Below are 24,214 nucleotides of genomic sequence, written 5' to 3' on the forward strand. Positions count from 1 at the left end.
GTATTCTGTTAACCATACCAAATACAGCCCAATGGGTAACTCAAAAGGCTGACATTAAATGGAACACAATGTGCTAAGTTATTTGAGGTCCACCTTATGTCAAGTTAGTGTGGAGCCAACACATACATACATTAATCAAGAAGCTCAAGTCAGCAGCTTTTACATTTAGGTACCTCTGTTAGTATGTTGACTTGAAGACAATAATGCTGTCTGCTTTTGCATACATTCAATCCTATTTGCCTTATGCAGTTATTTTCTTGTAGTTGAACCACAGAAAAGTACTAATAGTCTCCATATATATTGTTCAGTCCGTGGTTCTATATTCTAGTGCATATATTTCAACAATCTCCTATTAGAAGAAAGCAAGAAAAATGGGGAAAATACTAAGTATCAAAATAAAAATATTGCTGTTTATGGAATCTGCATCTACATATGTACAATGCAAACCACTGTGAAGTGCACAGTGGAGAGTACTTAGCATTGTATCACATTTTAGTGCTGCTTCTCATTCCAGTTGCGTATGGAGTACAGAAAGGAGGACTGTTGAAATGCTTCTGCGAACACTTTAATTGGGTCCTGTGGGAGTAAATGCATATGGGGATGAATATTCCTAGATTCTTCACTTAACAATGGTTCTTGAAACGTTGTAAGAATTCTTTCAACAAATAAGTGGCCTCTTTTCTTGAAGCCTCTGCTGATACAGGTTTTACAACATTTGTATGATACTCTCCCATGAGTCAAACAAACATGTGACCCCTTGTGGTGCCATTATTTGTATACATTTAATACCTTATGTTAATTCTATCTGGTATGGTTTCCACAAACGTGAGCATCATTTTAAGATGGGTCCCACAAGTATTTTGTAAGCTGTCTCCTTTACAGACTGATTGCATCAGAAAGTGTAAAACCTTACTCTATGCCCAAAAAATTGAAATTTAAAGGAAAAAGTGATAGCTGCTTAGAGCGTTCTTAGGCATGAAATGAATTAACTTGACAAGGCAAATGATACTCAGTCCCATGTTGACACTAGCAGTGAGACAAATTATCTTAAATTTAAATCATTGTCCACTATGTTCAGTGAGTTCTTCTCAACATTAGCTGCAAATATATGGAAGAGAAATGGATGTTTATAAGCAGATACATTACATTTACTTACAAAATCATTGCATACTACAGCAGCAGATGTCAGTTTTCCCAAATGAACTGTTAAAATTTTGCAAAAATCATTAAGTTACTGAAACATTGTAACTTTTCTGATTATAATGGTTCTTTAATCAAAGTACAAAAATCTTGTTTTGATTTGAGAGGACCCCCTCTCTCCCCCTCCTTGAGTTTATAAACAATCGAAAAGTCAAGGTGCATTTTCTGAAATGCAGTGTGCAGTAGCAGCTTTCATTTATAAAAGTGCAGACAGATAAGTGATCTTTAATTATAGATCAATCTCCCTCCATCCTGTGGCCTCAAAATTTCTTGAGAAAGTAGTTTATCACAAAATATTGATCCATCAGTCTGACAACTCTTCAGTAACAGTTCACTTTGGCTTTTGAAAAGGCTTCTTTCCACAGGCAGTATTAAAATATACACGGTTCTGGTAGAGTGAACTGAGGAAAATTGATCTGTTCACATTTTCTGTGACCTCAACAAGAACTTCAACTGTGCAGACCATAAAATACTAATAGTTAAATTAAAATGGTATGGTAGGGCATTCGTCATATCTTACTAATGGAAATCAGGTCACATTAATATATAATACTACAGGGATGAAACTAAATGAAGAACGTTGTACATTCTTTTACTTAGTACTGTCCTATAACATAATTTTCTGGAGCAATACTGCTGACAGGGAAAAAAAGCCATTATTCGTTCCACAGAAGCATGCATTAAAAATATGGGTGAAGCTGATAACAAACCTCTTGCAGAACCATCTTTAGGTATCTTGAAATTCTCACACTTGTGTGTCATTGTAATCACTCCTAAAATTGAGTTTGTGGTTAACAAGAAGAGTAAATTTAGAATGAAATATGAATTTCACAACCACTGTACTGAAAGTAAAAATGATTTCCGTACGGGCTATACACTGTTATCTACAGTTCAGAATGGAGTTAGATATAATCATCTTGTGTTGATGCAGTTCTTCTTGGAGTTCTATATTCAGGTGTAAAAGTTTGTAAAATGTTGCAAATAGGTTAAGGCAGAAAACTGAAAATCATCAGATAATCAAAAACATGGTTAAAGAGTGTCTTATTGCCCAGTCTTATGATCTGATGGTATGTCTAGAATTGAAGATTTAAATTCCGTGTAACACTAGTGTTTATATTAAACAGTTTCTTAGCTTATGCAGTATATGGACAACTAATAGATGTCTCTGAACTGAGCAAAGTTCCATAAATGCTTGGTATGAAGTAGTAGCTAAAAGCAGCAGCTGAGAAGTTTAAGTATATGAGCAGTGGATGTTTTTCAGAGTAGCTGCTTTTCTCCTGGCATACATGTGTAAAATAATCTAGACACAAAAAATTAGCGCCAGTCTTAATATGTTGTTGCTATACTCAAGATGAGCTGCCTGCAGTGGCTGCTTTTACCTCTTATTGTGCAGCTTGATTTGCTCCACATTCTTGAAGGCTATCTTTCATTATGGGATATGTGGAAGATGATTTATGAATAAGTGAAACAATATTGAATTCAGCCTGGATGAGCATAACTAGTGTACAGCAATTTACTATATTAATACAATCTACAATAGTTAATTATTTATACAATCTACAATATTAATATCTGACTGCCACTTCAGTTTGTTAATGCATACTTAAACTTGAGCCACATTCCTCAATGTTCTGCTTCAGGGTGGGAATTAAAGAACATGATGAATTAATGGACTTTTGGTTAGGTCTTAAGATTCTGTAATTGAGGAGGAAGCAAAGATAAAACATGAAATGTTAGTTGAAGGTAAAATTGTCATAGCTACAAAATATACATGGTTGCACTCACACACAATACATACTCTAAAAACTATACTATTGTGAAAATCCTGGGAGGAAATATCAGTTTCAAAGAGTTAAAAAATTACTTAAAAATAAAGGAAAAATTGATCTTTTTTCAAGCTGTATCACAGAGAGAGAGCCATAAGCAGTCATTTTATCTGTAAGAGAGGAAAAAAAAAAACAAATAACAAGATAAAGGGAGGTACATACATTTGTGGAAACATAACTTGCTTACATTTGGGGAAATAGAACTTGCTGCAGTGTTTGTATCAGGAGGGATTTGAGGCACAGAAGAGACTTGTCAGGACTGAAATTCTGAAGAGTTAATCATTAACCACTTAGCTACTGGGGGAGTACTGTGAGTCGTGGCTTTTAGTCCATTGTCACATTAATTTTTTTACATATTATTTTATATCAAACATTGTTTCTTTTTTATTATTGTTTTTCTTTGTTCTTTTCTTTTTCTTTGTTCTTTTTTAAACTAGATGGGCCCCATCCCACCTGCGAATACATGAACTTCAAGGACTTGTCTCCTTGGGAGTTAATTCAAGTAGGTAGGCTACTATCTTTGACTTTTATTGATACAGACAGTTTGTGAGGTATGATAACTTTGTTCTAACCTAAATATTGTAGTGCTATTGGCAAATATCAGTCTTTGATACTTGTAGAGTGATTTATTTCACTGGTAAATTTTTCCAACTTTGGATTTGATCCATCTAATAATTGTTAGAGGACAGAGGAATTAACAGTTTAACTGTGGTGGAACATGGCATTTTTCACATACATAACACATGGTGAAGGTAAAAGTCAGACTTAGTGCCAAGGAAAAAAATCTAATGCCAACTAGGAATGGAATCTTAAAACTTTGACTCTGAGGCCTATGGCAAAAAGGAAACATGAACAAAGAAAACTGGTTTTAATCAATAAGACTAATTCCCTTTGCATACCCTAACCTCTATGGCTGATTACATCAACTTTTAACACATTGCTTTGATTGCTATGTCATTTTGAAATCCAGTTTTATTGTTTTGTTGTCAATGTGGTATTCTGTCCAAAGACTGATTTAGTGCCACTCTCACACTAGCCTATCTTGCGCAAGTCTCTTGCATCTTTGCATAGCCACTGTATCATATATCCACAGGAATGTGTGTCCTGCGCTCAAGCATTAGCATTCCTCTCTGCAGTTTTCACCCTCAAACTTCCCTCCATTACCAAATTAACTATTCCTTGATGCAGAAGAGTGTTGTTGTTGTTGTTGTTGTCTTCAGTCCTGAGACAGGTTTGATGCAGCTCTCCATGCTACTCTGTCCTGTGCTAGCTTCATCATCTCTCAGACCTACTGCAACCTACATCCTTCTGAATCTGCTTAGTGTATTCATCTCTTGGTCTCCCTCTACAATTTTTACCCTCCACACTGCCCTCCAATGCTAAATTTGTGATCCCTTGATGCCTCAGGATATGTCCTACCAACCAATCCCTTCTTCTAGTCAAGTTGTGCCACAAACTTCTCCCCTCCCCGATCCTATTCAATACCTCCTCATTAGTTACGTGATCTATCCACCTTATCTTCAGCATTCTTCTGTAGCACCACATTTCAAAAGCTTCTATTCTCTTCTTGTCCAAACTAGTAATAGTCCATGTTTCACTTCCATACATGGCTACACTCCATACAAATACTTTCAGAAACGACTTCCTGATACATAAATCTATATTCGATGTTAACAAATTTCTCTTCTTCAGAAACGCTTTCCTTGCCATTGCCAGTCTACATTTTATATCGTTTCTATTTCGACCATCATCAGTTATTTTACTTCCTAAATAGCAAAACTCCTTTACTACTTTAAGTGTCTCATTTCCTAATCTAATTCCCTCAGTGTCACCCGACTTAATTCGACTACATTCCATTATCCTCGTTTTGCTTTTGTTGATGTTCATCTTATATCCTCCTTTCAACACACTGTCCATTCCGTTCAAGTGCTCTACCAGGTCCTTTGCTGTCTCTGATAGAATTAAAATGTCATCGGCGAACCTCAAAGTTATTAATTCTTCTCCATGAATTTTAATACCTTCTCCGAATTTTTCTTTTGTTTCCTTTACTGCTTGCTCAATATACAGATTGAATAACATCGGGGAGAGACTACAACCCTGTCTCACTCCCTTCCCAACCACTGCTTCCCTTTCATGTCCCTCAACTCCTATAACTGCCATCTGGTTTCTGTACAAATTGTAAATAGCCTTATGGTCCCTGTATTTTACCCCTGCCACCTTCAGAATTTGAAAGAGCGTATTCCAGTCAACATCGTCAAAAGCTTTCTCCAAGTCTACAAATGCTAGAAACGTAGGTTTGCCTTTTCTTAATCTTTCTTCTAAGATAAGTCGTAAGGTCAGTATTGCCTCACGGGTTCCAACATTTCTACGGAATCCAAACTGATCCTCCCCGAGGAACACATCTACCAGTTTTTCCATTCATCTGTGAAGAATTCGCGTTAGTGTTTTGCAGCTGTGACTTATTAAACTGATAGTTCAGTAATTTTCACATCTGTCAACACCTGCTTTCTTTGGGATTGGAATTATTATATTCTTCTTGAAGTCTGAGGGTATTTCGCCTGTCTCATACATCTTGCTCACCAGCCGGTAGAGTTTTGTCATGACTGGCTCTCCTAAGGCCGTCAGTAGTTCTAATGGAATGTTGTCTACTCCTGGGGCCTTGTTTTGGACTCAGGTCTTTCAGTGCTCTGTCAAACTCTTCACACAGTATCTTATCTCCCATTTTGTCTTTATCTACATCCTCTTCCATTTCCATAATATTGTCCTCAAGTACATCGCCCTTGTGTAAACCCTCTATATACTCCTTCCACCTTTCTGCCTTCCCTTCTTTGCTTAGAACTGGGTTGCCATCTGAGTTTTTGATATTCATACAAGTGGTTCTCTTGTCTTCAAAGGTCTCTTTAATTTTCCTGTAGGCAGTATCTATCTTACCCCTAGTGAGATAAGCTTCTACATCCTTACATTTGTCCTCTAGCCATACCTGGTTAGCCATTTTGCTCTTCCTGTCGATCTCATTTTTGAGACATTTGTATTCCTTTTTGCCTGCCTCATTTACTGCATTTTTATATTTTCTCCTTTCATCAAGTAAATTCAATATTTCTTCTGTTACCCAAGGATTTCTAGCAGCCCTCATCTTTTTACCTACTTGATCCTCTGCTGCCTTCAGTACTTCATCCCTCAGAGCTACCCATTCTTCTTCTACTGTGTTTCTTTCCCCCATTCCTGTCAATTGTTCCCTTATGCTCTCCTTGAAACTCTGTACAACCTCTGGTTCTTTCAACTTATCCAGATCCCAATTCCCACCTTTTTGCAGTTTCTTCGGTTTTAATCTACAGGTCATAACCAATAGACTGTGGTCAGAGTCCACATCTGCCCCTGGAAATGTCCTACAATTTAAAACCTTATACCTAAATCTCTGTGTGACCATTATATAATCTATCTGATACCTTTTAGTATCTCCAGGATTCTTCCATGTATACAACCTTCTTTTATGAGTTTTGAACCAAGTGTTAGCTATGATTAAGTTATGCTGTGTGCAAAATTCTACCAGACGGCTTCCTCTTTCATTTCTTAGCCCCAAACCATATTCACCCACTATGTTTCCTTCTCTCCCTTTTCCTACTGATGAATTCCAGTCACCCATGACTATTAAATTTTCATCTCCCTTCACTACCTGAATAATTTCTTTTATCTCATCATTTCCTCTCTCTTTTTTAATCCTGGTGTGTTCAATTCTCCTCAGTAAGATTCATCTCATCTACATAAGTTATCTTATCTACCCATCTCATCTTTGCCATTGTTCTGTAGCCCCACATATCAAAAGCTTCTTGTTTTTACTGTTCATCAGTTTCATTTTACCTCGGTAAGGCTCTATATTCCACACAGAACAGAGCCATTTTTTTAATACTAACTTGCTCATTGAAACCAATAGTGTACTTCTCATTCACCTAAGGTCCTGAATGCAGCAAGAAGTAAGGTTTCACAGAACAAACAAACAAACAAACACTGTCTGAACAGGCCTTGGAGACTCAACGATACAGACAGTCTGCCATGTCATCCTCAGCCCTTAGGCGTCACTGGATGTGGATACCAAGGGGCATGTGGTCGGCACACCACTCTCCTGGGTGTTGTCAGTTTTTGTGACCGGTACCACTACTTCTCAGTCAAGTAGCCCCTCAATTGGTCTCACAAGGACTGAGTGCACCCTGCTTGCCAACAGCACTTGCTAGACCTTGACAGTGACCTAGCCAAGTGCTAGCCAAGCCCAATAGCACTGAACTTTGGTGATCTGGCGGAAACCGATGTTACATTGTGGCAAGACCATTGGCTTCACAGTATAAATAAAGGAAAGAATCCAAAACATGTTAATTTGTAAGTACATCACACAAAAAATATTTTGTGCCATAACAAACTTGCGTTGCATTCATGGTCCAATAAAAATCTCAGGGATTTTGATCTGGTTTTCAGTTATAGGTAGTGATTCACGAGGAAGGTTTATGTATATGATTCATGAATATTTCATACTAATTGGCTGAGCTACAATGAACTGAAAGCCTCTGCCACTGTGAAAACCGTGCCTTGCCATCTAATGGTAATGGGCATAACGACACCCGACTAAAGTGCCACGCCAGCACTGACATTGCATGTCCTTTACAAATTTCTCATTCTGCATACAAACTTTCCCTGACGCACTATGCCTACGACATGTAGAGCATCTTTAATATTTCAGAGCAAAGTAGTACTGGTAACTGATGTGGGATTGCACTTTTGTTGTTTGGGGCAAGGTTCTGATATCCTATAAAATTTCCACTGAGCATTCCACAGAACAATTTGACAATTGTGTTAACAACAATAGCCCTATGGCTGGTTGTACGATTTTCTTATGTGGAGACTTCCATCAAATCTTGTACCAGTAATGAAAACAGGGATGAAGGAACACAAAGTAAACCCATCTGAAATTGCTAATTAGCAGAGTACATTAATTTAATTCCAAAATTAATGTAATTAATAAAAATTATAGTAGCAAATGCAAAATTACACAAAAATTTAAACTTAAAGCTAAAAAAATTGTCAAAAGTCTTAGAATTCCTGGGACCGATGTCTTTCCTATATTGATATCAATAACAGGCAAAAATTGCTGAGATTCTTGATTCCTGTGATAGATGAACTATCTATATACATGATTAAGTTTGTACAGAATCTGCTTTTTTTCAGAAAAACTTTCCTTGCTATTGGTAGTCTGCATTTTATAACCTCTCTGCTTTGCCTGTTGTAACTTATTTTGATACCCAAATAACAAAATCCATATACTACCTTTAGTGTATTATTTCACAGTGTAATTCCCTAAGCATCATCTGATTTAATTATCCTACATTCCATTATCCTAGTTTTACTTTTGTTGATGATAATCTTATGACCTATTTTCTATTCTGTTAAACTTATCTTCCAAAGTCATTGCTGTCTCTGACATAATTACAGTGGCAAATATCAGTTTTTGTTTCTTCTCTTTGAATTTTAATTCATTTCCCAGATTTTTTCTTGGTTTCCTTTACTGCTTACTCAGTGTACAGTCTGAATAACAAAGGGGATAAGCTAAAACCCTGTTTCACTCCCTCCTCAAGTATGGCCCCATTTCACCCATGTATGTGCATTTAAAGGAATCCGATTTACTCTTAAGAATGGCTGTCCTGGTGTAACTATGTAGCAGTGATCAATATATAAAATAAGAAGGTGGCTTAAAACTAACAATAACAGCCAGTGTCACAAACTGACATCGTTCAAGATATTTATAATGCTTGTAGAACCAATTGCAACTAAAATAATCTAATATAGTTGTTCAAGTATTTTACAGCCTGACTCTGTGTGGAGGACAGGTATAGTGTTTGCACAGGGTTTTCAGTTCTCTCAATAAAGTAGAGTGCATCAGAACCATACTCTTTAACTTACTTTATACATGTATTGGTGTTTCTACAAATTAGGGACGGCACTGAGGGTAGAACACTACCCCTGGAAACAGTATCTCTACCCCCCAGTGTCTGCAAAGGAGGGGTATACATTTGTATTGTAACATAAAGTATTTTATGTGATTTATTGTGAATTGGCTGTTCATGTAATGATTAAAAAAATGGAAATAAACCTCATTGCCTTGTGCTCTTTCTTTTTGCAGGCGGCACCCCCCAATTACCACCTGTCTGACACAGAGCCTCAGTCATCAACTTTGTCAGACTGCTCTGACTCGGGGAACTATGAAATGAGTGGAATTGCCACAGCTCCTCCAGCTCTTCCACTGCAGCTACCACCGAGACTTCCTCCGCGACCCCCACCACGATCAGCTACGACTGTTACAGTAGGTGCTCCAGGAATGATCTATGAAGATGATGAGAGGCGAGGCCTTGTTGTGTGACTGCAGCTTTGCTGTATTACTTGTTTTGCTAACTGCCCCTCTCCTCAGATTGTTTGAAGCATGTCCACAATTTGCTGAAGCACTTTCAGTGTTCCATTTCAGCTCTTATCCCATATTGATTTTCAAAATTTCCCAGATAAACTTCTTATAGTTATCTGTTAATGGAGTATTAATTTATTTTAACAAAGTTGCATATTTTTCTGCAAATTTGAGTGTTAAGTGTTCTAAGTTTTTTTTCCTAATGCTTCCTTACTTGTTGTGAAATGAATGTTTGTGAAGTGAAAGAAGATACTTATTTCAGTGGCCATTTTGTGGTAGTGTCAGTGCTGATGAAACTGCTTTTATCTTTACTGGTCTATGCATATTTCTTCTCTATTGTGATGAATGAAATTTTTAAATTCACATTGTCGCTGTATGTGTTCGTCAGTGATTTTTTATGAAGGTTTCTTCCATATGTGAATGTTTAATATATCTTTACAGATGTAAATAAACTTATCCTTCCAGTTCCTGCTCAATTAATGACAGTGTGATGAATTCAAATGTTAAAATAATTTTATCTCTTTTTGTGCAGTAAATTTTAAAATAAATATTATTGTTGTATTTAGAGTGCAATATTTTGACGTTATTGCTGTATATAACATGGTCTAATAAGTACCCAGTTCAAGATGAAGAAATTTTATCATTTTGAATTTGTTCTAAACTGTAACAAGTTGTCTTGATCATAGGAATATAGTGGGTTGCATCAATGAAGATGTGTAATGATTTCAATTCACAATAAGTATTTGCTAAAAGTAATTTCTTTGCAACTCCTGTGATCTACAGAAACAATATTTGAATGTGACAAACATTTGTGAATCAACAGCTAACCCTGTGCAGGGCTGTGTCATCAGTGGCCATGTTTACAGACATTTGCTACGTTTTGTTAAAGATTTTTACCACATATTTTTGTGATATATTTACAATGACAGTTTTAAAAAAAGTTAGAGGAGGTAATGAGCATCGGTAATTGCCAGCAGGTCATGAGCATTGTCTGTTTTTAGTTATCTGAAAACATTAGATTGTGTAAAATTGGTCTTAGTAGTGGTTATTTGTTTAGGAACGTCTGATCGCTGAGACGAATTAGTTTATATCTTTGTAGGATTAGTAATATACCAAATATTTTAGGTACCCAGTTGTTAGCAGATAAGACTGAAGAGATGTGGTGTGCCTGTAGACTTTACTTTGCTTGCCATTAGTAACACAGTTCTTTTAATTGAAGAATCTTGTAAATATAGGCACAGGCAACTTATTATCCCTGTTGAATGAAGCTGTCTGTTTTGCCTGCAGTCAGGTGTTTTATTTAACTGTTAACATATTTTCCCTTTTGTCACTGGGTATGACTTTGCATAAACAAATGTAAATACTTTTCCTGATGCTGAATTTGTTGTTCTGTAACAGTATTTCTTGTATTGTACAATTCTGAAGTGCCCTTATTGTTAGATTCTTCCTGCCAAATAATGTGTTTACTATACATTTAGATTGTTGAAGTATACTGTTGTTGAATGTGGGATATTTTACAATGTGATTTTTATAGTGCCGAAGGGTCTCGAAGTGCAGTGTATCTCAATGTACTGATGGAACTGTATGCAACATTTTAACTCAACTTAAATGTAAGTTATTGCCTGTTGTGACTTTAATTTTTGTGTCAGTGACTGATAACTTTTAAGGTTACTTTCCTTTTTCAATTTTGAGTGATAGATGTGATATTAGTTGCTTCTCATCTGACAGAGAGGCCTTCCTACAAAATTGTTTTTTATTCATAAAGTTTATTAATTCTAGTGTTCGATATAACATATGTTAACTACTTCAAAATAGATCTCTATGGATCATCTCTACATATTATTTCTTGTACAATATGTGTGTTATCCATTTCTATGTGAAACTGGACTATTAATTATGAAAATGTAATTTATTTTGTAGATTTGGTAAAAATTCAGTGTTTTCTTTTTATGCAGTTTTCGGCAATGGTATTTGCTATGACTGTGAAACAAGCTAAACAAAGAATTGGCTTGTATTTCAAGTTCCATAACTAATGTCTACAGTAAATTATTGCTATTAATTTTTCATACATGAAAAGAGCATTGTGATATTTTTGGGTCAAACATTTATACAGCAGTGCTATATGTGAGTGAAAACAAACGACAGTATAATTGCAAAGTTTTTCATAATGGGAGAGATTTTCTTTGTTATTTAACAACTCCAGCTATATGATATTGTGTTACTGGTTTGACTCGGTATTACATTTTAGTAAATTTTGCTATAGGAAATTTGTTAACAAATAGTCCATTCTGCATAAGTACCTGTAGAAAGAAATGTTACTTCTTCCATATGTAATCTATTTAGGAAAGTAGTTGGTTTTAGAAAATTTGGTAAATCATAGAATTTGTTTGAATTTTACAGTTCCTATACTCATTTAGAAGTAAAAGAATTTAGAAGCAGTTTTACATGTTTTTAATATGGATCAGTACTAAAGAAAGATGATAGAACTTTGCTCAGAAAGACAAGGCTATGCAGTGTAGTCTGCGCTGTGAGAAGGTGATAATTTTACTCTTTTCAAATATTAATACAAAAGCAATAAAGATTTTAATGTAAAACCCTGTTTCATTGTTCTGTTGGTATAATACTGTTGACTCCTTTTTACACATGTAACTGTTTCACATCTTAAACCCTGTTTCATTTTGGATGTTTTGGACACTGTGTGTAAATGGAAATACAAGATGTTTGTTTACTGAAGTGAAATACACTACAACACTGCTATCAGAAATTGTGAAATTTCTGTCTGATTTAGTCAGTATTGTTTCCTTTTGGTTGTTAGGTGCTAAGTAAAGATTGATGTTTACTAACTTACTGTGTTAATTTCAGCCAGCCAGTGTGTGTCCTATGACATTGCTTTAAGGGCAGTATGGGATACTGTACATAAGTGCAGGCAGTCCTATTAACATCAAATTAAAAATGTGATCAGAAGCTAGATTTGTAACAAGTTCCCTGATAAGTGTGTAAATCAGTGCTGCCCTGCTGGTGGCAGTATAACAGTTTTCAATGGGTCACATGGTACAAGGATAGGGATAATAACTTTTAAGACATGTGACGAAGCCATACTCATTCAGTAATGCAGACAAATTTTCCATCCACGGTTTGCATTTTCCAAGATAATGATGTTCCCAGTTACGTGGGCAGAAAAGTCACAGGTTGATAAAAAATGAGGGTGGTATCCCTCATTCCTGGCACTGAAGGAATTGAATCAGTTTCTTTGATAAATGGTATAAAATATCATGCACAGTGACATTAAGGTAAAGACACTGAGTTGAAGAGTAAAAGTACCAAAGTACCATGTCCTATTTTACACTATATTACGCAATGCCCCACTGATTCAAACTTACAACCTCAATTCTGGTCACCATGACCAACTATATCCTCACCCACAATTACTTCACCATTGAAGGCATCACCTACAAAAGAATCTGTGGTATGGAAATTGTCACCCACATGACACCACTCTATGCCAACCTGTTAATGGGCCACCTACAGAAATTCTTCTTAACCACAAGAATCCCAAACCTCTCACCTGTTCGGATTCACAGATGACATCTTCGTGACCCGGATCCACACTCCTCCAGAACCTCAACACCATCTCACCATCTGCTTCACCTGGTCATTCCTCCCTCCTTCCTTGCTATTGACCTCCACCTCAAAGATGGCTATGTCAGTACGTCCATCTGTATCAAATCTGTAAACCACCAGGAATACCTCCACTTTGACAGCTGCCACCCATTCCATAGCAAGAAGTCTCTTCTGTACAGTCTAGCCATCCACGGCTATCACATCCATAGTGACGAGCAGTCCCTCTTTAGTAACCCAAACTTGCACAGGAACAGATCTCCCGTGTCTTACCTCTCCAGTCAACCATCACCTCTCACAGTCCACTACCTGGCTACAAAGCAGTTCCCCTCACGATTCAGTACCACCCAAGGCCGGGGCAACTGAATCACATTCTCTGCCAGGTTTTTGACCACCTCTTGTCATGCCCGAAAATAAGGAATATTCTACCCACTATCCATCCCTTCTCTCGCACCATGGTATTCCGCCGCCCACTGACTCCACCCCTTCTCCTAACCCCTTGCCCTACCCAATCATGAAGAGATCAAACATGATTCCCACAAGTTAAAAAACAACAAGGCTTCTACATAAGACACTCAAATGGTACCATTACAGAAACACACACCAGAACAAGCAACAGATGCTTCACTTGAAATGAAGTAAACATATAGATGAAAGAACTATAGGATGCCTGTAAATTACCTTTGTTTCAACATCTGCATAAGAAAGGAAATTCTTCACAGATGAGTAATTATCAAGCCATCCCATCACTCCTAGTTGTGTGAAAGATACTGTTGCTATCCATATTAAACAAGAAGAAGTTGCGCACAAACTGGGAGAATATCAAGGAGGCTTCTGAACAGGTTGTTTGACAATAGAGCATATACTGAACCTGAGAAATATTAATAAGATTTTTTTGCTGAAAGGAGGAAAAGCTTTGTAGATTTCAAAAAGGCATATGACTTCATCAATGCTACATAATATACAAGCAAAAATGAGTGTTGACAGAAAAATTAGTAGGTGTTATAGCCAACAAAATACAATTCCAAAGAAACTCTTCGAAATCAAAAACAAACAATGGGAAGTCTAAGATAGAACAGAAACAATATGGAAAGCATAGATTGCTACTCACCTTAGGAAAGAGAAATTTAGTCAGACAGACAGGCACAATGAAGAATGCCATAAATATTTCGTGTTTTGGATAATATCCTTCAGATGTAGAAAACTCGCATGCGTTCACCACATTTCTGTTTCTGAAGAAGAACTTTGGCCAAAGGATGAAATATTTCCAGCATTCTCTTTTCATTGTGTCTGCATGCAACTCAGTGCCTCCACAATTTGGTGAGTAGCAATCTGTCCTTCCCATGTTGTTGCACTCAAATACAGGTGTTTAACAGTTAGATGGACTCACATTGTTCTTGTTTAAATGCATATTGGGAAAAAAAATGCAAGACTGATGTAAATAATTAAAAGTTTTTGAACCTGTTGAAGCCTTCAGGCTGGAAATAAACTATTTAGCTTTTGCTAATGACAGAAGTTTCCGAAACATCAGCAGACTAAATGATTGTACTGCAAAAACGAGAAATTGTTTTGAAAATAGCTTTTGAAAAATGAAAATAATGTCATTAAATATCAGTTAAGCAGCCGATAGTTGGTTAGTGAAATTAGAAATAAAATGATTTTACACAATGTACTTGATCTAAATTAAAACAACAGGGATCAACACACAAAAATGAATAAAAAAAAGAACATAAAATAGTAAAAATGTAGACACAGTGAGCAAACAGCTCAGTTTCATGACCATATAAGCAGAATGAATGATTCCAAATAGAGAAACACATTTTCAATGGTTTTTTTTTTTTTTTTTTTTATTCAAAACATATTCTGGTACATGAATATCAAGAGCTAGAGGAAATGGATATGCAATCAGAACGCAAATAAAACCAAATTATCTAGCAAATAGATGTAGTGAAGCTTGGGATTTACCAAGATGAGGAACAAATAACTTGTACCGAACAGTCAAATGATGAACATTGATGAAAGAATATCACTTGGTGTCAGCTTAACACGTGCAGCTGATGCTTATAAGTGTTTCTGTGATTGACACGCCAGTGCAGACAAAGCTTATAAGCATTTCTGTGATCAACAAGCCAGTGCGGGTAATGCTTGTATGTGGCTCGTTCGCTAGCTGAGTACTCAGATTAGTTTCTTCGACTGTGCACTCGTGTTAGCACAAGCAACCAAAGAGAGATCACACAACATTTTCCTGTCTGTAGTTGTGTGTTTTCATCTTTTAGTCTGTGTTGTGCATTGTTTGGAATGTTGGCGAAACAACTGACACTGGGGCCTTCTAACTCGAAAAACAGTAGGAAGAGTGAACAATATACTGACCATGAGTTACTGAGTGTGTTACAAGATAGTGACGTTGAGTTCAGAGGGGTCAAACCAGAGGAGGATGGCTAGAATTTTGAGACTGCAGAAATATACCATAGTAGACCTGTTGAATATGTTGCTTGAGAGTTCGGAATCAAATGATACAGATGACGATGATGAGGAAATTGCCGAAAATAAAGAACCTGTGCTCGCAGAAGTAAGCAGACCAGGTGCGACTTGGCATTAAGAACCACATGGGATGCACTATCATCTGTTTACGAAAGCACAATGTTTTACAGATAAATCCTGCTGGCAATATGCCAATGGGTTTCTTTAGACTACTGTTTACAAATGACATAATGTAGCTCGCAGTTGATGAAACGAACAGTAATGCACGCAGTATATTTGCAAGCGAAAATATGAAAGAGGGCTCTAGGATTAGTAATTGGAAACCTGTAAGTATAGGAGAAATACTAGTCTTGCTGGGTATTTCATTACTTATGGGTAATGTCAAATATGCCCGATTTCAAGACTACTGGAAGAAAGACCCACTGTTTGAAAATAGGGGAATAGCGATGAGTATGGGCAGAGACAGATATTTGCTAACCTTACACTCACTGCATTCTGCGAAACATTCAGAGTAAGGAGACCCGAAACCAAATGATTGGCTACATAAGATTCACCCTGTATTGAATTATTTTAACAACATAATGTATCGGGTGTATTATCCAGGTAGGGATCTATCTTTAGATGAATCTATGATTCTTTGGATGGGACAATTATCATTTATACAATATATAAACAACAAAATGAATAAATATGGCATCAAATTGTATGTTCTAAATAATCCAGACGGTTTTGTAAATAAAAGCACTGTGTACACGGGGATGCTTGGTGATATGGGGGAAATGGCAGTATTACATATGTTGGAAGAGAAGCTGCATGTTGGCCATCACATTTATATGGACAATTTTTACAACAGCTTTGCTTTATACATCTTATAATTAAATGTTTCCCTGAGACATTTAAGTCTCTTTATTATCTACAATAATGATCGAAGCAGACAAAATGAATTAAAATCTGTGCTGTGACCGGGACTTGAACCCGGGTCTTCTTGCTTGGTTAGGCAGAAATGTTAACCATTCCATTTCTGATGAAGGCTGTGGCTGAAAGCTTATGTGTAAGTGTCTTTTAATTGCACCTGTCTGTGAATTAATGTGCTATCTTTATGGTAAGCAGAAATATGTATTTTCCTTCATTCTTGATATTCTGACATGGAATTTCCATTGTTCGATCTTTTCCCAGGTCAGTTTCTACCAGTTTTTCGATTCTTCTGTAAATAATTCATATCAGTATTTTGTAACCATGACTTGATAAAATGATGCTTTGTTAACATTCAAACATGTAATCACCTGTCTTCTTGGGACTGGCATTATTACACTCTTCTTGAAATCTGGATATATTTCAGCTTTCTCTCATAACAGCCAGTGAAATACTTTGGTTATACCTTGTTCTCCGAAGGAGCTCAATAATTCTGAGGTAATGTTGGTCTACTCCAGGGACCTTGTGACTTTGGTCTTTCAGTGCACTTCTAAGTTCTTTTTGCAGTATCAAATGCAGCATCTAATCTCCATTTACTTCCTCTGCCCTTTCTATAACATAGTCTTCAGCTTTATTTTTCTTTTATAGCCCTTCTATATATTCCTTCAGCTTTCCAGCTGTCTCTTCTCTGCTTAGTACTGGCTTGCTATCTCAGCTTTTGATATGCTTACAACTGCTTCTCTTTTCTGGAAAGTTTTTCTAGTTTTCTTATAGGAAGTGTCAGTCTCCCCCTGGTTATGCACACATATTTAGACATCTCCATTCTATTTTGCTTGCTACATTTTCTGCATTTATGTACTTTCTTCTTTTGTTAATTGAATTTAATGTCTCCTGTATTATCCAAGGATTTTTACTGGGCCTTGTCTTTTTGCCTCTTCGGTATTTTGCTGCTTTAACTATTTCATACCTCAGGACTATCCATTTGTCTTCCACTGCATTCCTTTCCCCAATTTCAGTTGATCATTGCCTTAATGCTCCCACTGAAACTCTTACCAACATCTGGTTCGCTCAATTTATCTATGTTCCATTTCCTTGCATGTAATCTGCACTATGGTGAAGAAATTTAGCTTTGTCTTGCTGTTTTTACTCCTTCTTCTTCTTCTTCTTCCTCCTCCTCCTCCCCAATACAATGTATGGGTGAAAATAGCATAGACTTGCACATACAGTTCTTAATTCAGTCGGTATTTTCAGCAAATGAAACAAACAAATCAAACTAGTGTGTGGCCACATTAGCTGCATGTATGTTTCTCTCTTGCTATCCACCTTCATGTGGTTTCACTTAATTTGAGGCAACAGGCTGGCAGAATTCACTGAGGCTAACGACTAGATCTTGGACTTTTAGGTTCTAAAAATCTTAAATCAGGTACCTAAAACAGGTTCTATGGCGTACAAAGATATTTTATAAAAATCAGAAAGTAGGTGACCAAAACCTGACATTTTATTGTGTAGAAAGATAAATAGATTGACAAAAATCCACATTATACTACTGTCAATGTCCATAATTACAATCACAGTAAATAACTAACATTTTCTCCAAATTTTTTGTGGAGAATCTGCATCATCTTGTCTGTTAGTAGCATATTATATACTGAGAATGAGCATTCCACATCAAGATCTAACTTTCCAACAACCAAATTAGCTACATATTGATCTTATCTACCAGTTGTCTTATCGACAGAGATCCACATATATGAATTGCCTGTATCTTCTCTTATAGTGCTCAATCTATTTTCATATAAAGTATCTAAATAGTTCTTTCTCAGTGTGAATTTTGATGGAATGCTGCATGACAGTATTTCTCTAGAAAAGTTTTGAACTGGCTATTTTCAACTGCACATAGGCTCGACACAGGTCAAGATGAAAATTGTCTTTGTTTGTTGCATTTGGTTTAGTTACAAACGTTCCTTTCAAGTTTGATTTATTTTTTTAAATTTTCCTGATGTTTAGTCCCCTGCAACATGCCGACTTAAATGTGGCCTCTGTTTAGAATGTACCTAAAAATAAAAATAAATGAGAAATACTTTGTGGAAGAATTTACGTATGAGATCTACTTAGCAAAATTAACCTACATTAAGGGTTTTGAAAAAATATTTTTGCATTCACATGTGTCTGATCGAAGTTAACTTGGGAAAAACAGTGGCTTCACTGTTCTTTGAGTGGGCGTAGCAGGTAAAAGGTTATTTTACTTACGTTTTCATTACACACATTGCAGTGAATAACTCTTCCGTCTGTAGAGAAATAAAGAAATTCTTGTAACCACTGATGAATCAGAGATGATTTGGAGCTGGCTACTTTCGGCATACTTGACTTTCCACGAATACACTGTCACTGTGAAATATTTCACCACATCCAAGCAGCTTGCTGACCAGCTGAATGAAGACAGCACAGGTGGTTTAAACAGGCTGTACAGACAGGGCAAGAAGGTGCCTGAGGCAGATCAAAAGGATCCTCAGTGCTCTGCTGAGCAGGGCAGGCTGGAACAGGTTGGCATATACTGTCATCATCTGACAGACGATTGGCATTCACACATTCGAACAGACCAGTTATCATTCAGTTCATGTTTTCTAAGTATCCAGGAAGACCAGAAGAATAGTTTTGGTCACACAAATTTTGTTTGACTGGATTTTTAAAAATTAGATACAGTCAGGTTCTATCATGGTATTAGGTATTTTTATGATTTTTAAAAGTGAGGTGCAACCAGGTTCTAACATGAAATTAGGTATTTCAGGTACTATAAAATTACAATTTTTGATAAAATATTTGCATAATTCTTAGCTGGGAAGACCACAAGAAAAGTTTAGTCATAAAAATTTTTATTTAATTGGATTTTTAAATTTTAGGTACAATCACATAATAATCTGAAATTAGGTATTTTTAGGTGCTATAAAACTAGCGTTTTCGGTCATAAATTGGCATAATTCGTATATGTGCAACTTTTATTGTATTTATTTAATGAGGAACAAAATAGGTTTTTACCTAAAATCCGAGGTCTAGTCATGACTGTTACATGAATGTTTTCACCCAGTCTCCACATTTGAGTGATTTCAGTTACATATATCTACTAGCCTTTTGCCCACTACTTCACCCAGGTACATGTTGGACATATATATTGCACACACCTTCTCCTTCCCCTCTCTTGACCCATAGCCTCCTCCCCCTCTGCCCACCTCCTCCTCCCTGATCTGTCCATCCCCTCACCCTTCCCCTCTCTGTTTATCTCATCTCTCCCCTCTCTGATATTACTCCAACACACCTGTCATGCAGGGCAGCCTATACAGCAGGGGACTGGAAAAAAGAAAAAAAAAAAAAAAAAAAAGTGTTCTTGCCCTTATCTCTGCTCTTATTGGAGATAGGAAGTTATAAACTACACAGTACCGATACTCACAAAGTTTTCTCTGTGAGTGCCAAAATTGGCTGGAATGATCCAGTGGTTTGGGAGGAGATCTTGGACATACACACATCCATATACACATACATAATCAGTCTGCTTTATATGACAGCATGAGTTGGCTAGCTGTTCTACTGTTGATCTGTTCTGCAATGGTATCAGGAGGTGGCTTGTTCGCCAGTGAGGGCCCAAAGTAGCATAAAAGACCACCTCTGTGCATCAGTTGCATCCCTGGTAGCAGCAGAATGATGTGGAGCACATAGGATGCACACACAGTCTAAGAGGGCTTACTTCTTCACATATCCCTAAGGGAATCTTTATGCTCAACTTTGTACCATCAATGATCCATCAACTGGATTAGTTACATGTTAACTGCACCTGGAGCCATTTAATCCACAACAATACTTTAATTATTTTTAAGTGCTGGAAAGAAGAATTATTCCATTCAGTACATGATTATGAATGTTTATATCAACATTGGAATATCCCCTGAGATGTCCTCTTGTACTCGCAGGGATAGGACAACCTTCCGAGTGTATGTGTGTCTCGGTTGTATATCATTGCTGTAGTTCAACCAATGAAAATACTATAAACTGGTTTTACTCAGAAGAATTAATGGAGAGCTCAGTCAATTAAAACACTAAAAGAATGGTTTCATTTTAAAGACCAACAAACTATAAACCAATTTCACTTCAAAAGAAACAATGTATTATTCAGTCAAAATGCAAAACTATAATAAGCTGTGTTGAAAGCTTTTATTTGGTTACTCATACAAAATGGATACACTCAAAAGAAACAGTGAACAATAGTCCACCTCATATGTAAATCTACAACCTCCTGGCTCGATTGTTTTTGTTCATTTGTTTCCTTATACTGATTTCTTTGAAAAGAATAAGACTAATTCAACTGATACATTAAACTACAACCAAATCAGTTGAATGTTTTTTGACAACTGACTAAATTGCTGTTTCCATCGGGCTGTTACTACTGCTGTGAAGGACCTCATTTCTACTGAAATCTATGATTAAAGAATAAGAATGAGAATCAGGGCCATAATAAGTGGTATACATGTCAAGAGTAGTTAAGGGAATCAATACCCACAGCAAGAATAGATCAGTAAAATGGCTGAACTGGTTTAATAGTACAAAACTGTTTAGCCTTTCGTGGCCATTTCTTGACAAATTGCCTGTTGGCTTCTGTTTCAGGTTCTTCAGCTGAGGTTTGTCTGATGATTTTTCTGATGTTTTGCCAGTATGAGTGGCTGGTATTGTCAATTAATAGCAGCCTAAAATTGGAAAATACGTTCTGCAGAGACATAGTTCCTTGGAAGCATTAAATTCAAATGCAGTCCTTACCAGTTTGTGGGCATGTGTTTCAGTTGGATTCTCATATCACTCTAACATAATACATGTAACTATATAATGAATGTTCTGAGAAACAAAGACAATGGGAAGAATGACTTAAGGCCTACTCCAATCCACTAACATTAACCCTGTGATTTTCTCAATAACAGAATTGTTTGTATGGAAAAGCAGCAGTGTTGAGGATGTGAGCTCTGAGATCACCTGCCACTGCTTTATTGTTTGTTGTGTAAATCAGACATGTATTGTGTGATGGTAAGAGGAAAATATTAAATATTTTTACAACTCTTACTTTAGCGTACATAACTGTAATACCTTATAATGCAAATATTCATTTTCAACATGGGCAGATCTACATACATTTAAAACACTAAGTTTCAAAACAATAAACCTGTATTATCCACTAATAGTCTGCTGTCATAAATGTGTGTGACAGAGTAGTTTCATAAAATACAGGTACATATGATAACATACATACGCAGTGAAGGAATTCTGAATATGGAATTCTAGTGAGTCTGATCCTCATTTCAGCTGAATATTTTCTACTTGTTTATGATGTTCTTGGGTATATGAATAGCACAATTTTTAGCCAGAGTACACTCCTGGCACCATCATCTGCCAATAGAATAAGGGACAGATGTAGGGTGAAGAAAGAGTATGTAGTGGGTGTCCATTGATGTGAAGAAGTGTGTAAAACATAAAGTGTTTACACTTAGTAGTAATACTGTTGACAGTGGTTTATTCTTTGCCTTTTGATATTTATTCTGTCATTGATTTTCTGTCCGCAGCTTGTGGTCTTGCAGTAGCGTTCTTGCTTCCTGCGCACGAGGTTCCATGTTCGATTCCCGGCGGGGTCAGGGATTTTGTCTGCCTCGAGATGACTGGGTGTTGTGTGTCTTTCATCATAATTTCATCCTCATTCACTCACAAGTCTCCATAGTGGTGTTAAATAAGTTGTGGAGCGACAGCCAAACCGCTCAGCGAGGGGTCTCCCGGCCACCAATGCCATACGCTCATTATCATTATAATTGATTTTCTCATCACTGAATTCTCAGATTGTAGTGTACGCACATGTATGCAATTAAATGTTGCAGTAAAGTTAATTTATCTCCAAGTGAAACAAATATTCCTGCAAATAAAATAGTTTTCAAAGTTGAAATACTTGTGATGCTGTGAATTCTGCTACAGTTTATTGTATCACTTTCTGCATCTATTCATTATTATAGTTGATGCTGTGTTGTAACTATTGAGGTAACCCAGTTTGCACTATAAAATTAAAAGTAGCTGATACTATTTATAAGAACCTCAGAACCTGAATTGCAACTGACACTTTAATGAGTAAGTTCCAAAAGTGAACAATCAGGTAAATTGTGCTTGTGTTACATTTGATTTGATGACCCCGTAGATACACAAAACTAAGAGATGTGAATGCAGGTTAATGTAAGACCTATGTAGTTTGCATGGCATGATTTTAATACATCTTGTTCATCTCCATTTTTATAAGGCTGTGCATTTCAGTTAATATACAGAATTTTCTGTGAATTTATTGTGAGACTGTACACTTTCAGAAAACAGACTATTACTAGAATTCGGTAAAAAAATCAAATCCATCCAATTGTATTACATTTATCAGCTTAAGTCTAAAATAGGGGCAATATTAACCAGGTAACTTTTCCTCTTCTGTGCACATACTGGCAAAGTACCTGTTTGTGTAGCCAATAAAAATATAGTTTTAGGTAACCAATGACAGTAGACTGTTCTGAGTGCCAGAATTGAAACCACTGGATATTCTTTGCAAATTATTTGTGATTGGGTTGGGTCACGAGGACTGCCTTAAGCTGCTGCTGCCAAAAGTCTGTGTTTTATGCTCTAATTTTCTAATATGTACATTGTGGTGTCAGACTGATTCATAGTCTTGAAGTCTAAAGTAAGTTGGAAGGTGATCATCTAGTTTCAAAGAGCTGAAGCCAACAGATATGGTTTGTGAGCAGAAACTCAGCCACAGTTACTGAAGTACTCAAGTAGTAATTTCAGATGTATACAAGGGTGTCCAGAGAAACAGCCAAGAAGAAAGGGGAGCAAGATTTTAAAACTGTCATCTTTTGTATAGCTGAGTGAGTGAGTTTTAAGATGTCATGCCTTAAGATACCAATTTCAAATAATATATCAGTACAAAAAACTTTTTATATTCCAAAGTACTGGTATTTATCCTCTCAGTACTTTCTTTGAGGTAAATTAGTATGATATCTAAAGGTACACATGTCATTAACATACAGGTATACTGAAGGATAATTTATTTAATATTATTATTATCTATGTCATTTTTTAAATTTAATTACTTAAAATTGCATCCTTGCATCATTAAATCCTGCAAGTGTTTGGTATTCCACAATTTGAAAAAAAATCTAGAAAATACTCATGAATGATACTTGTATTCAATTCATAAATGAATATTGGTATGTTGACACTCTAAAATTACAAAATTTGAAATAGAATTGCCAAGATAATATTGATGGACATCAATAAAAATAGCAAAATGTAAAGGACATTAGCTAATAGTGAAGAAGCAGAAAATAAACTTCAAAAAATTGTTATTGGATTTTCACGCCATCTATAGGTTGTTTCAGAAATACTTTTACGAACTGCTGGGGAACATATTCCTCACTCCAAACAAGAATAAATATCAATGAAAAACTCTGTAGTTTTCAAGCACAAGTTAGAATTCATTTTATTCCATGGAGACTGTGATAATATTGATACTAGTCAATAAGATGATTCATTGGCTGATTTGATTGGTGCATTCATTGTATTCTCAGTGGTGATTGCTTGTTATTGAGAAGTATTTATATTTGACACACATGTAAATTTAAGTCTTGAATTTTTCATGTATGTAGTAGCAGTGAGTTAATTTATAGTGGTCTAATTA

The 24,214-nt window shown here is 36.2% G+C and overlaps 1 protein-coding gene across 1 annotated transcript in view; it reads left to right on the forward strand.

Moving 5' to 3' along the window:
* LOC126354028 (leucine-rich repeat-containing protein 15-like) overlaps nt 1–12,225 on the forward strand; it is a 316,933-nt gene extending 304,708 nt beyond the window's left edge. Inside the window, exon 6 of the mRNA XM_050003360.1 lies at nt 9,193–12,225. Within this exon, the coding sequence (XP_049859317.1) occupies nt 9,193–9,429 (237 nt within the window). The 3' untranslated portion in view covers nt 9,430–12,225. The remainder of the gene's footprint in view (nt 1–9,192) is intronic.
* The last annotated feature ends 11,989 nt before the right edge of the window (nt 12,226–24,214 follow it).

Source organism: Schistocerca gregaria, chromosome 3 (assembly GCF_023897955.1).
Source record: "Schistocerca gregaria isolate iqSchGreg1 chromosome 3, iqSchGreg1.2, whole genome shotgun sequence".
In the NCBI taxonomy this organism is placed as follows: domain Eukaryota; kingdom Metazoa; phylum Arthropoda; class Insecta; order Orthoptera; family Acrididae; genus Schistocerca; species Schistocerca gregaria.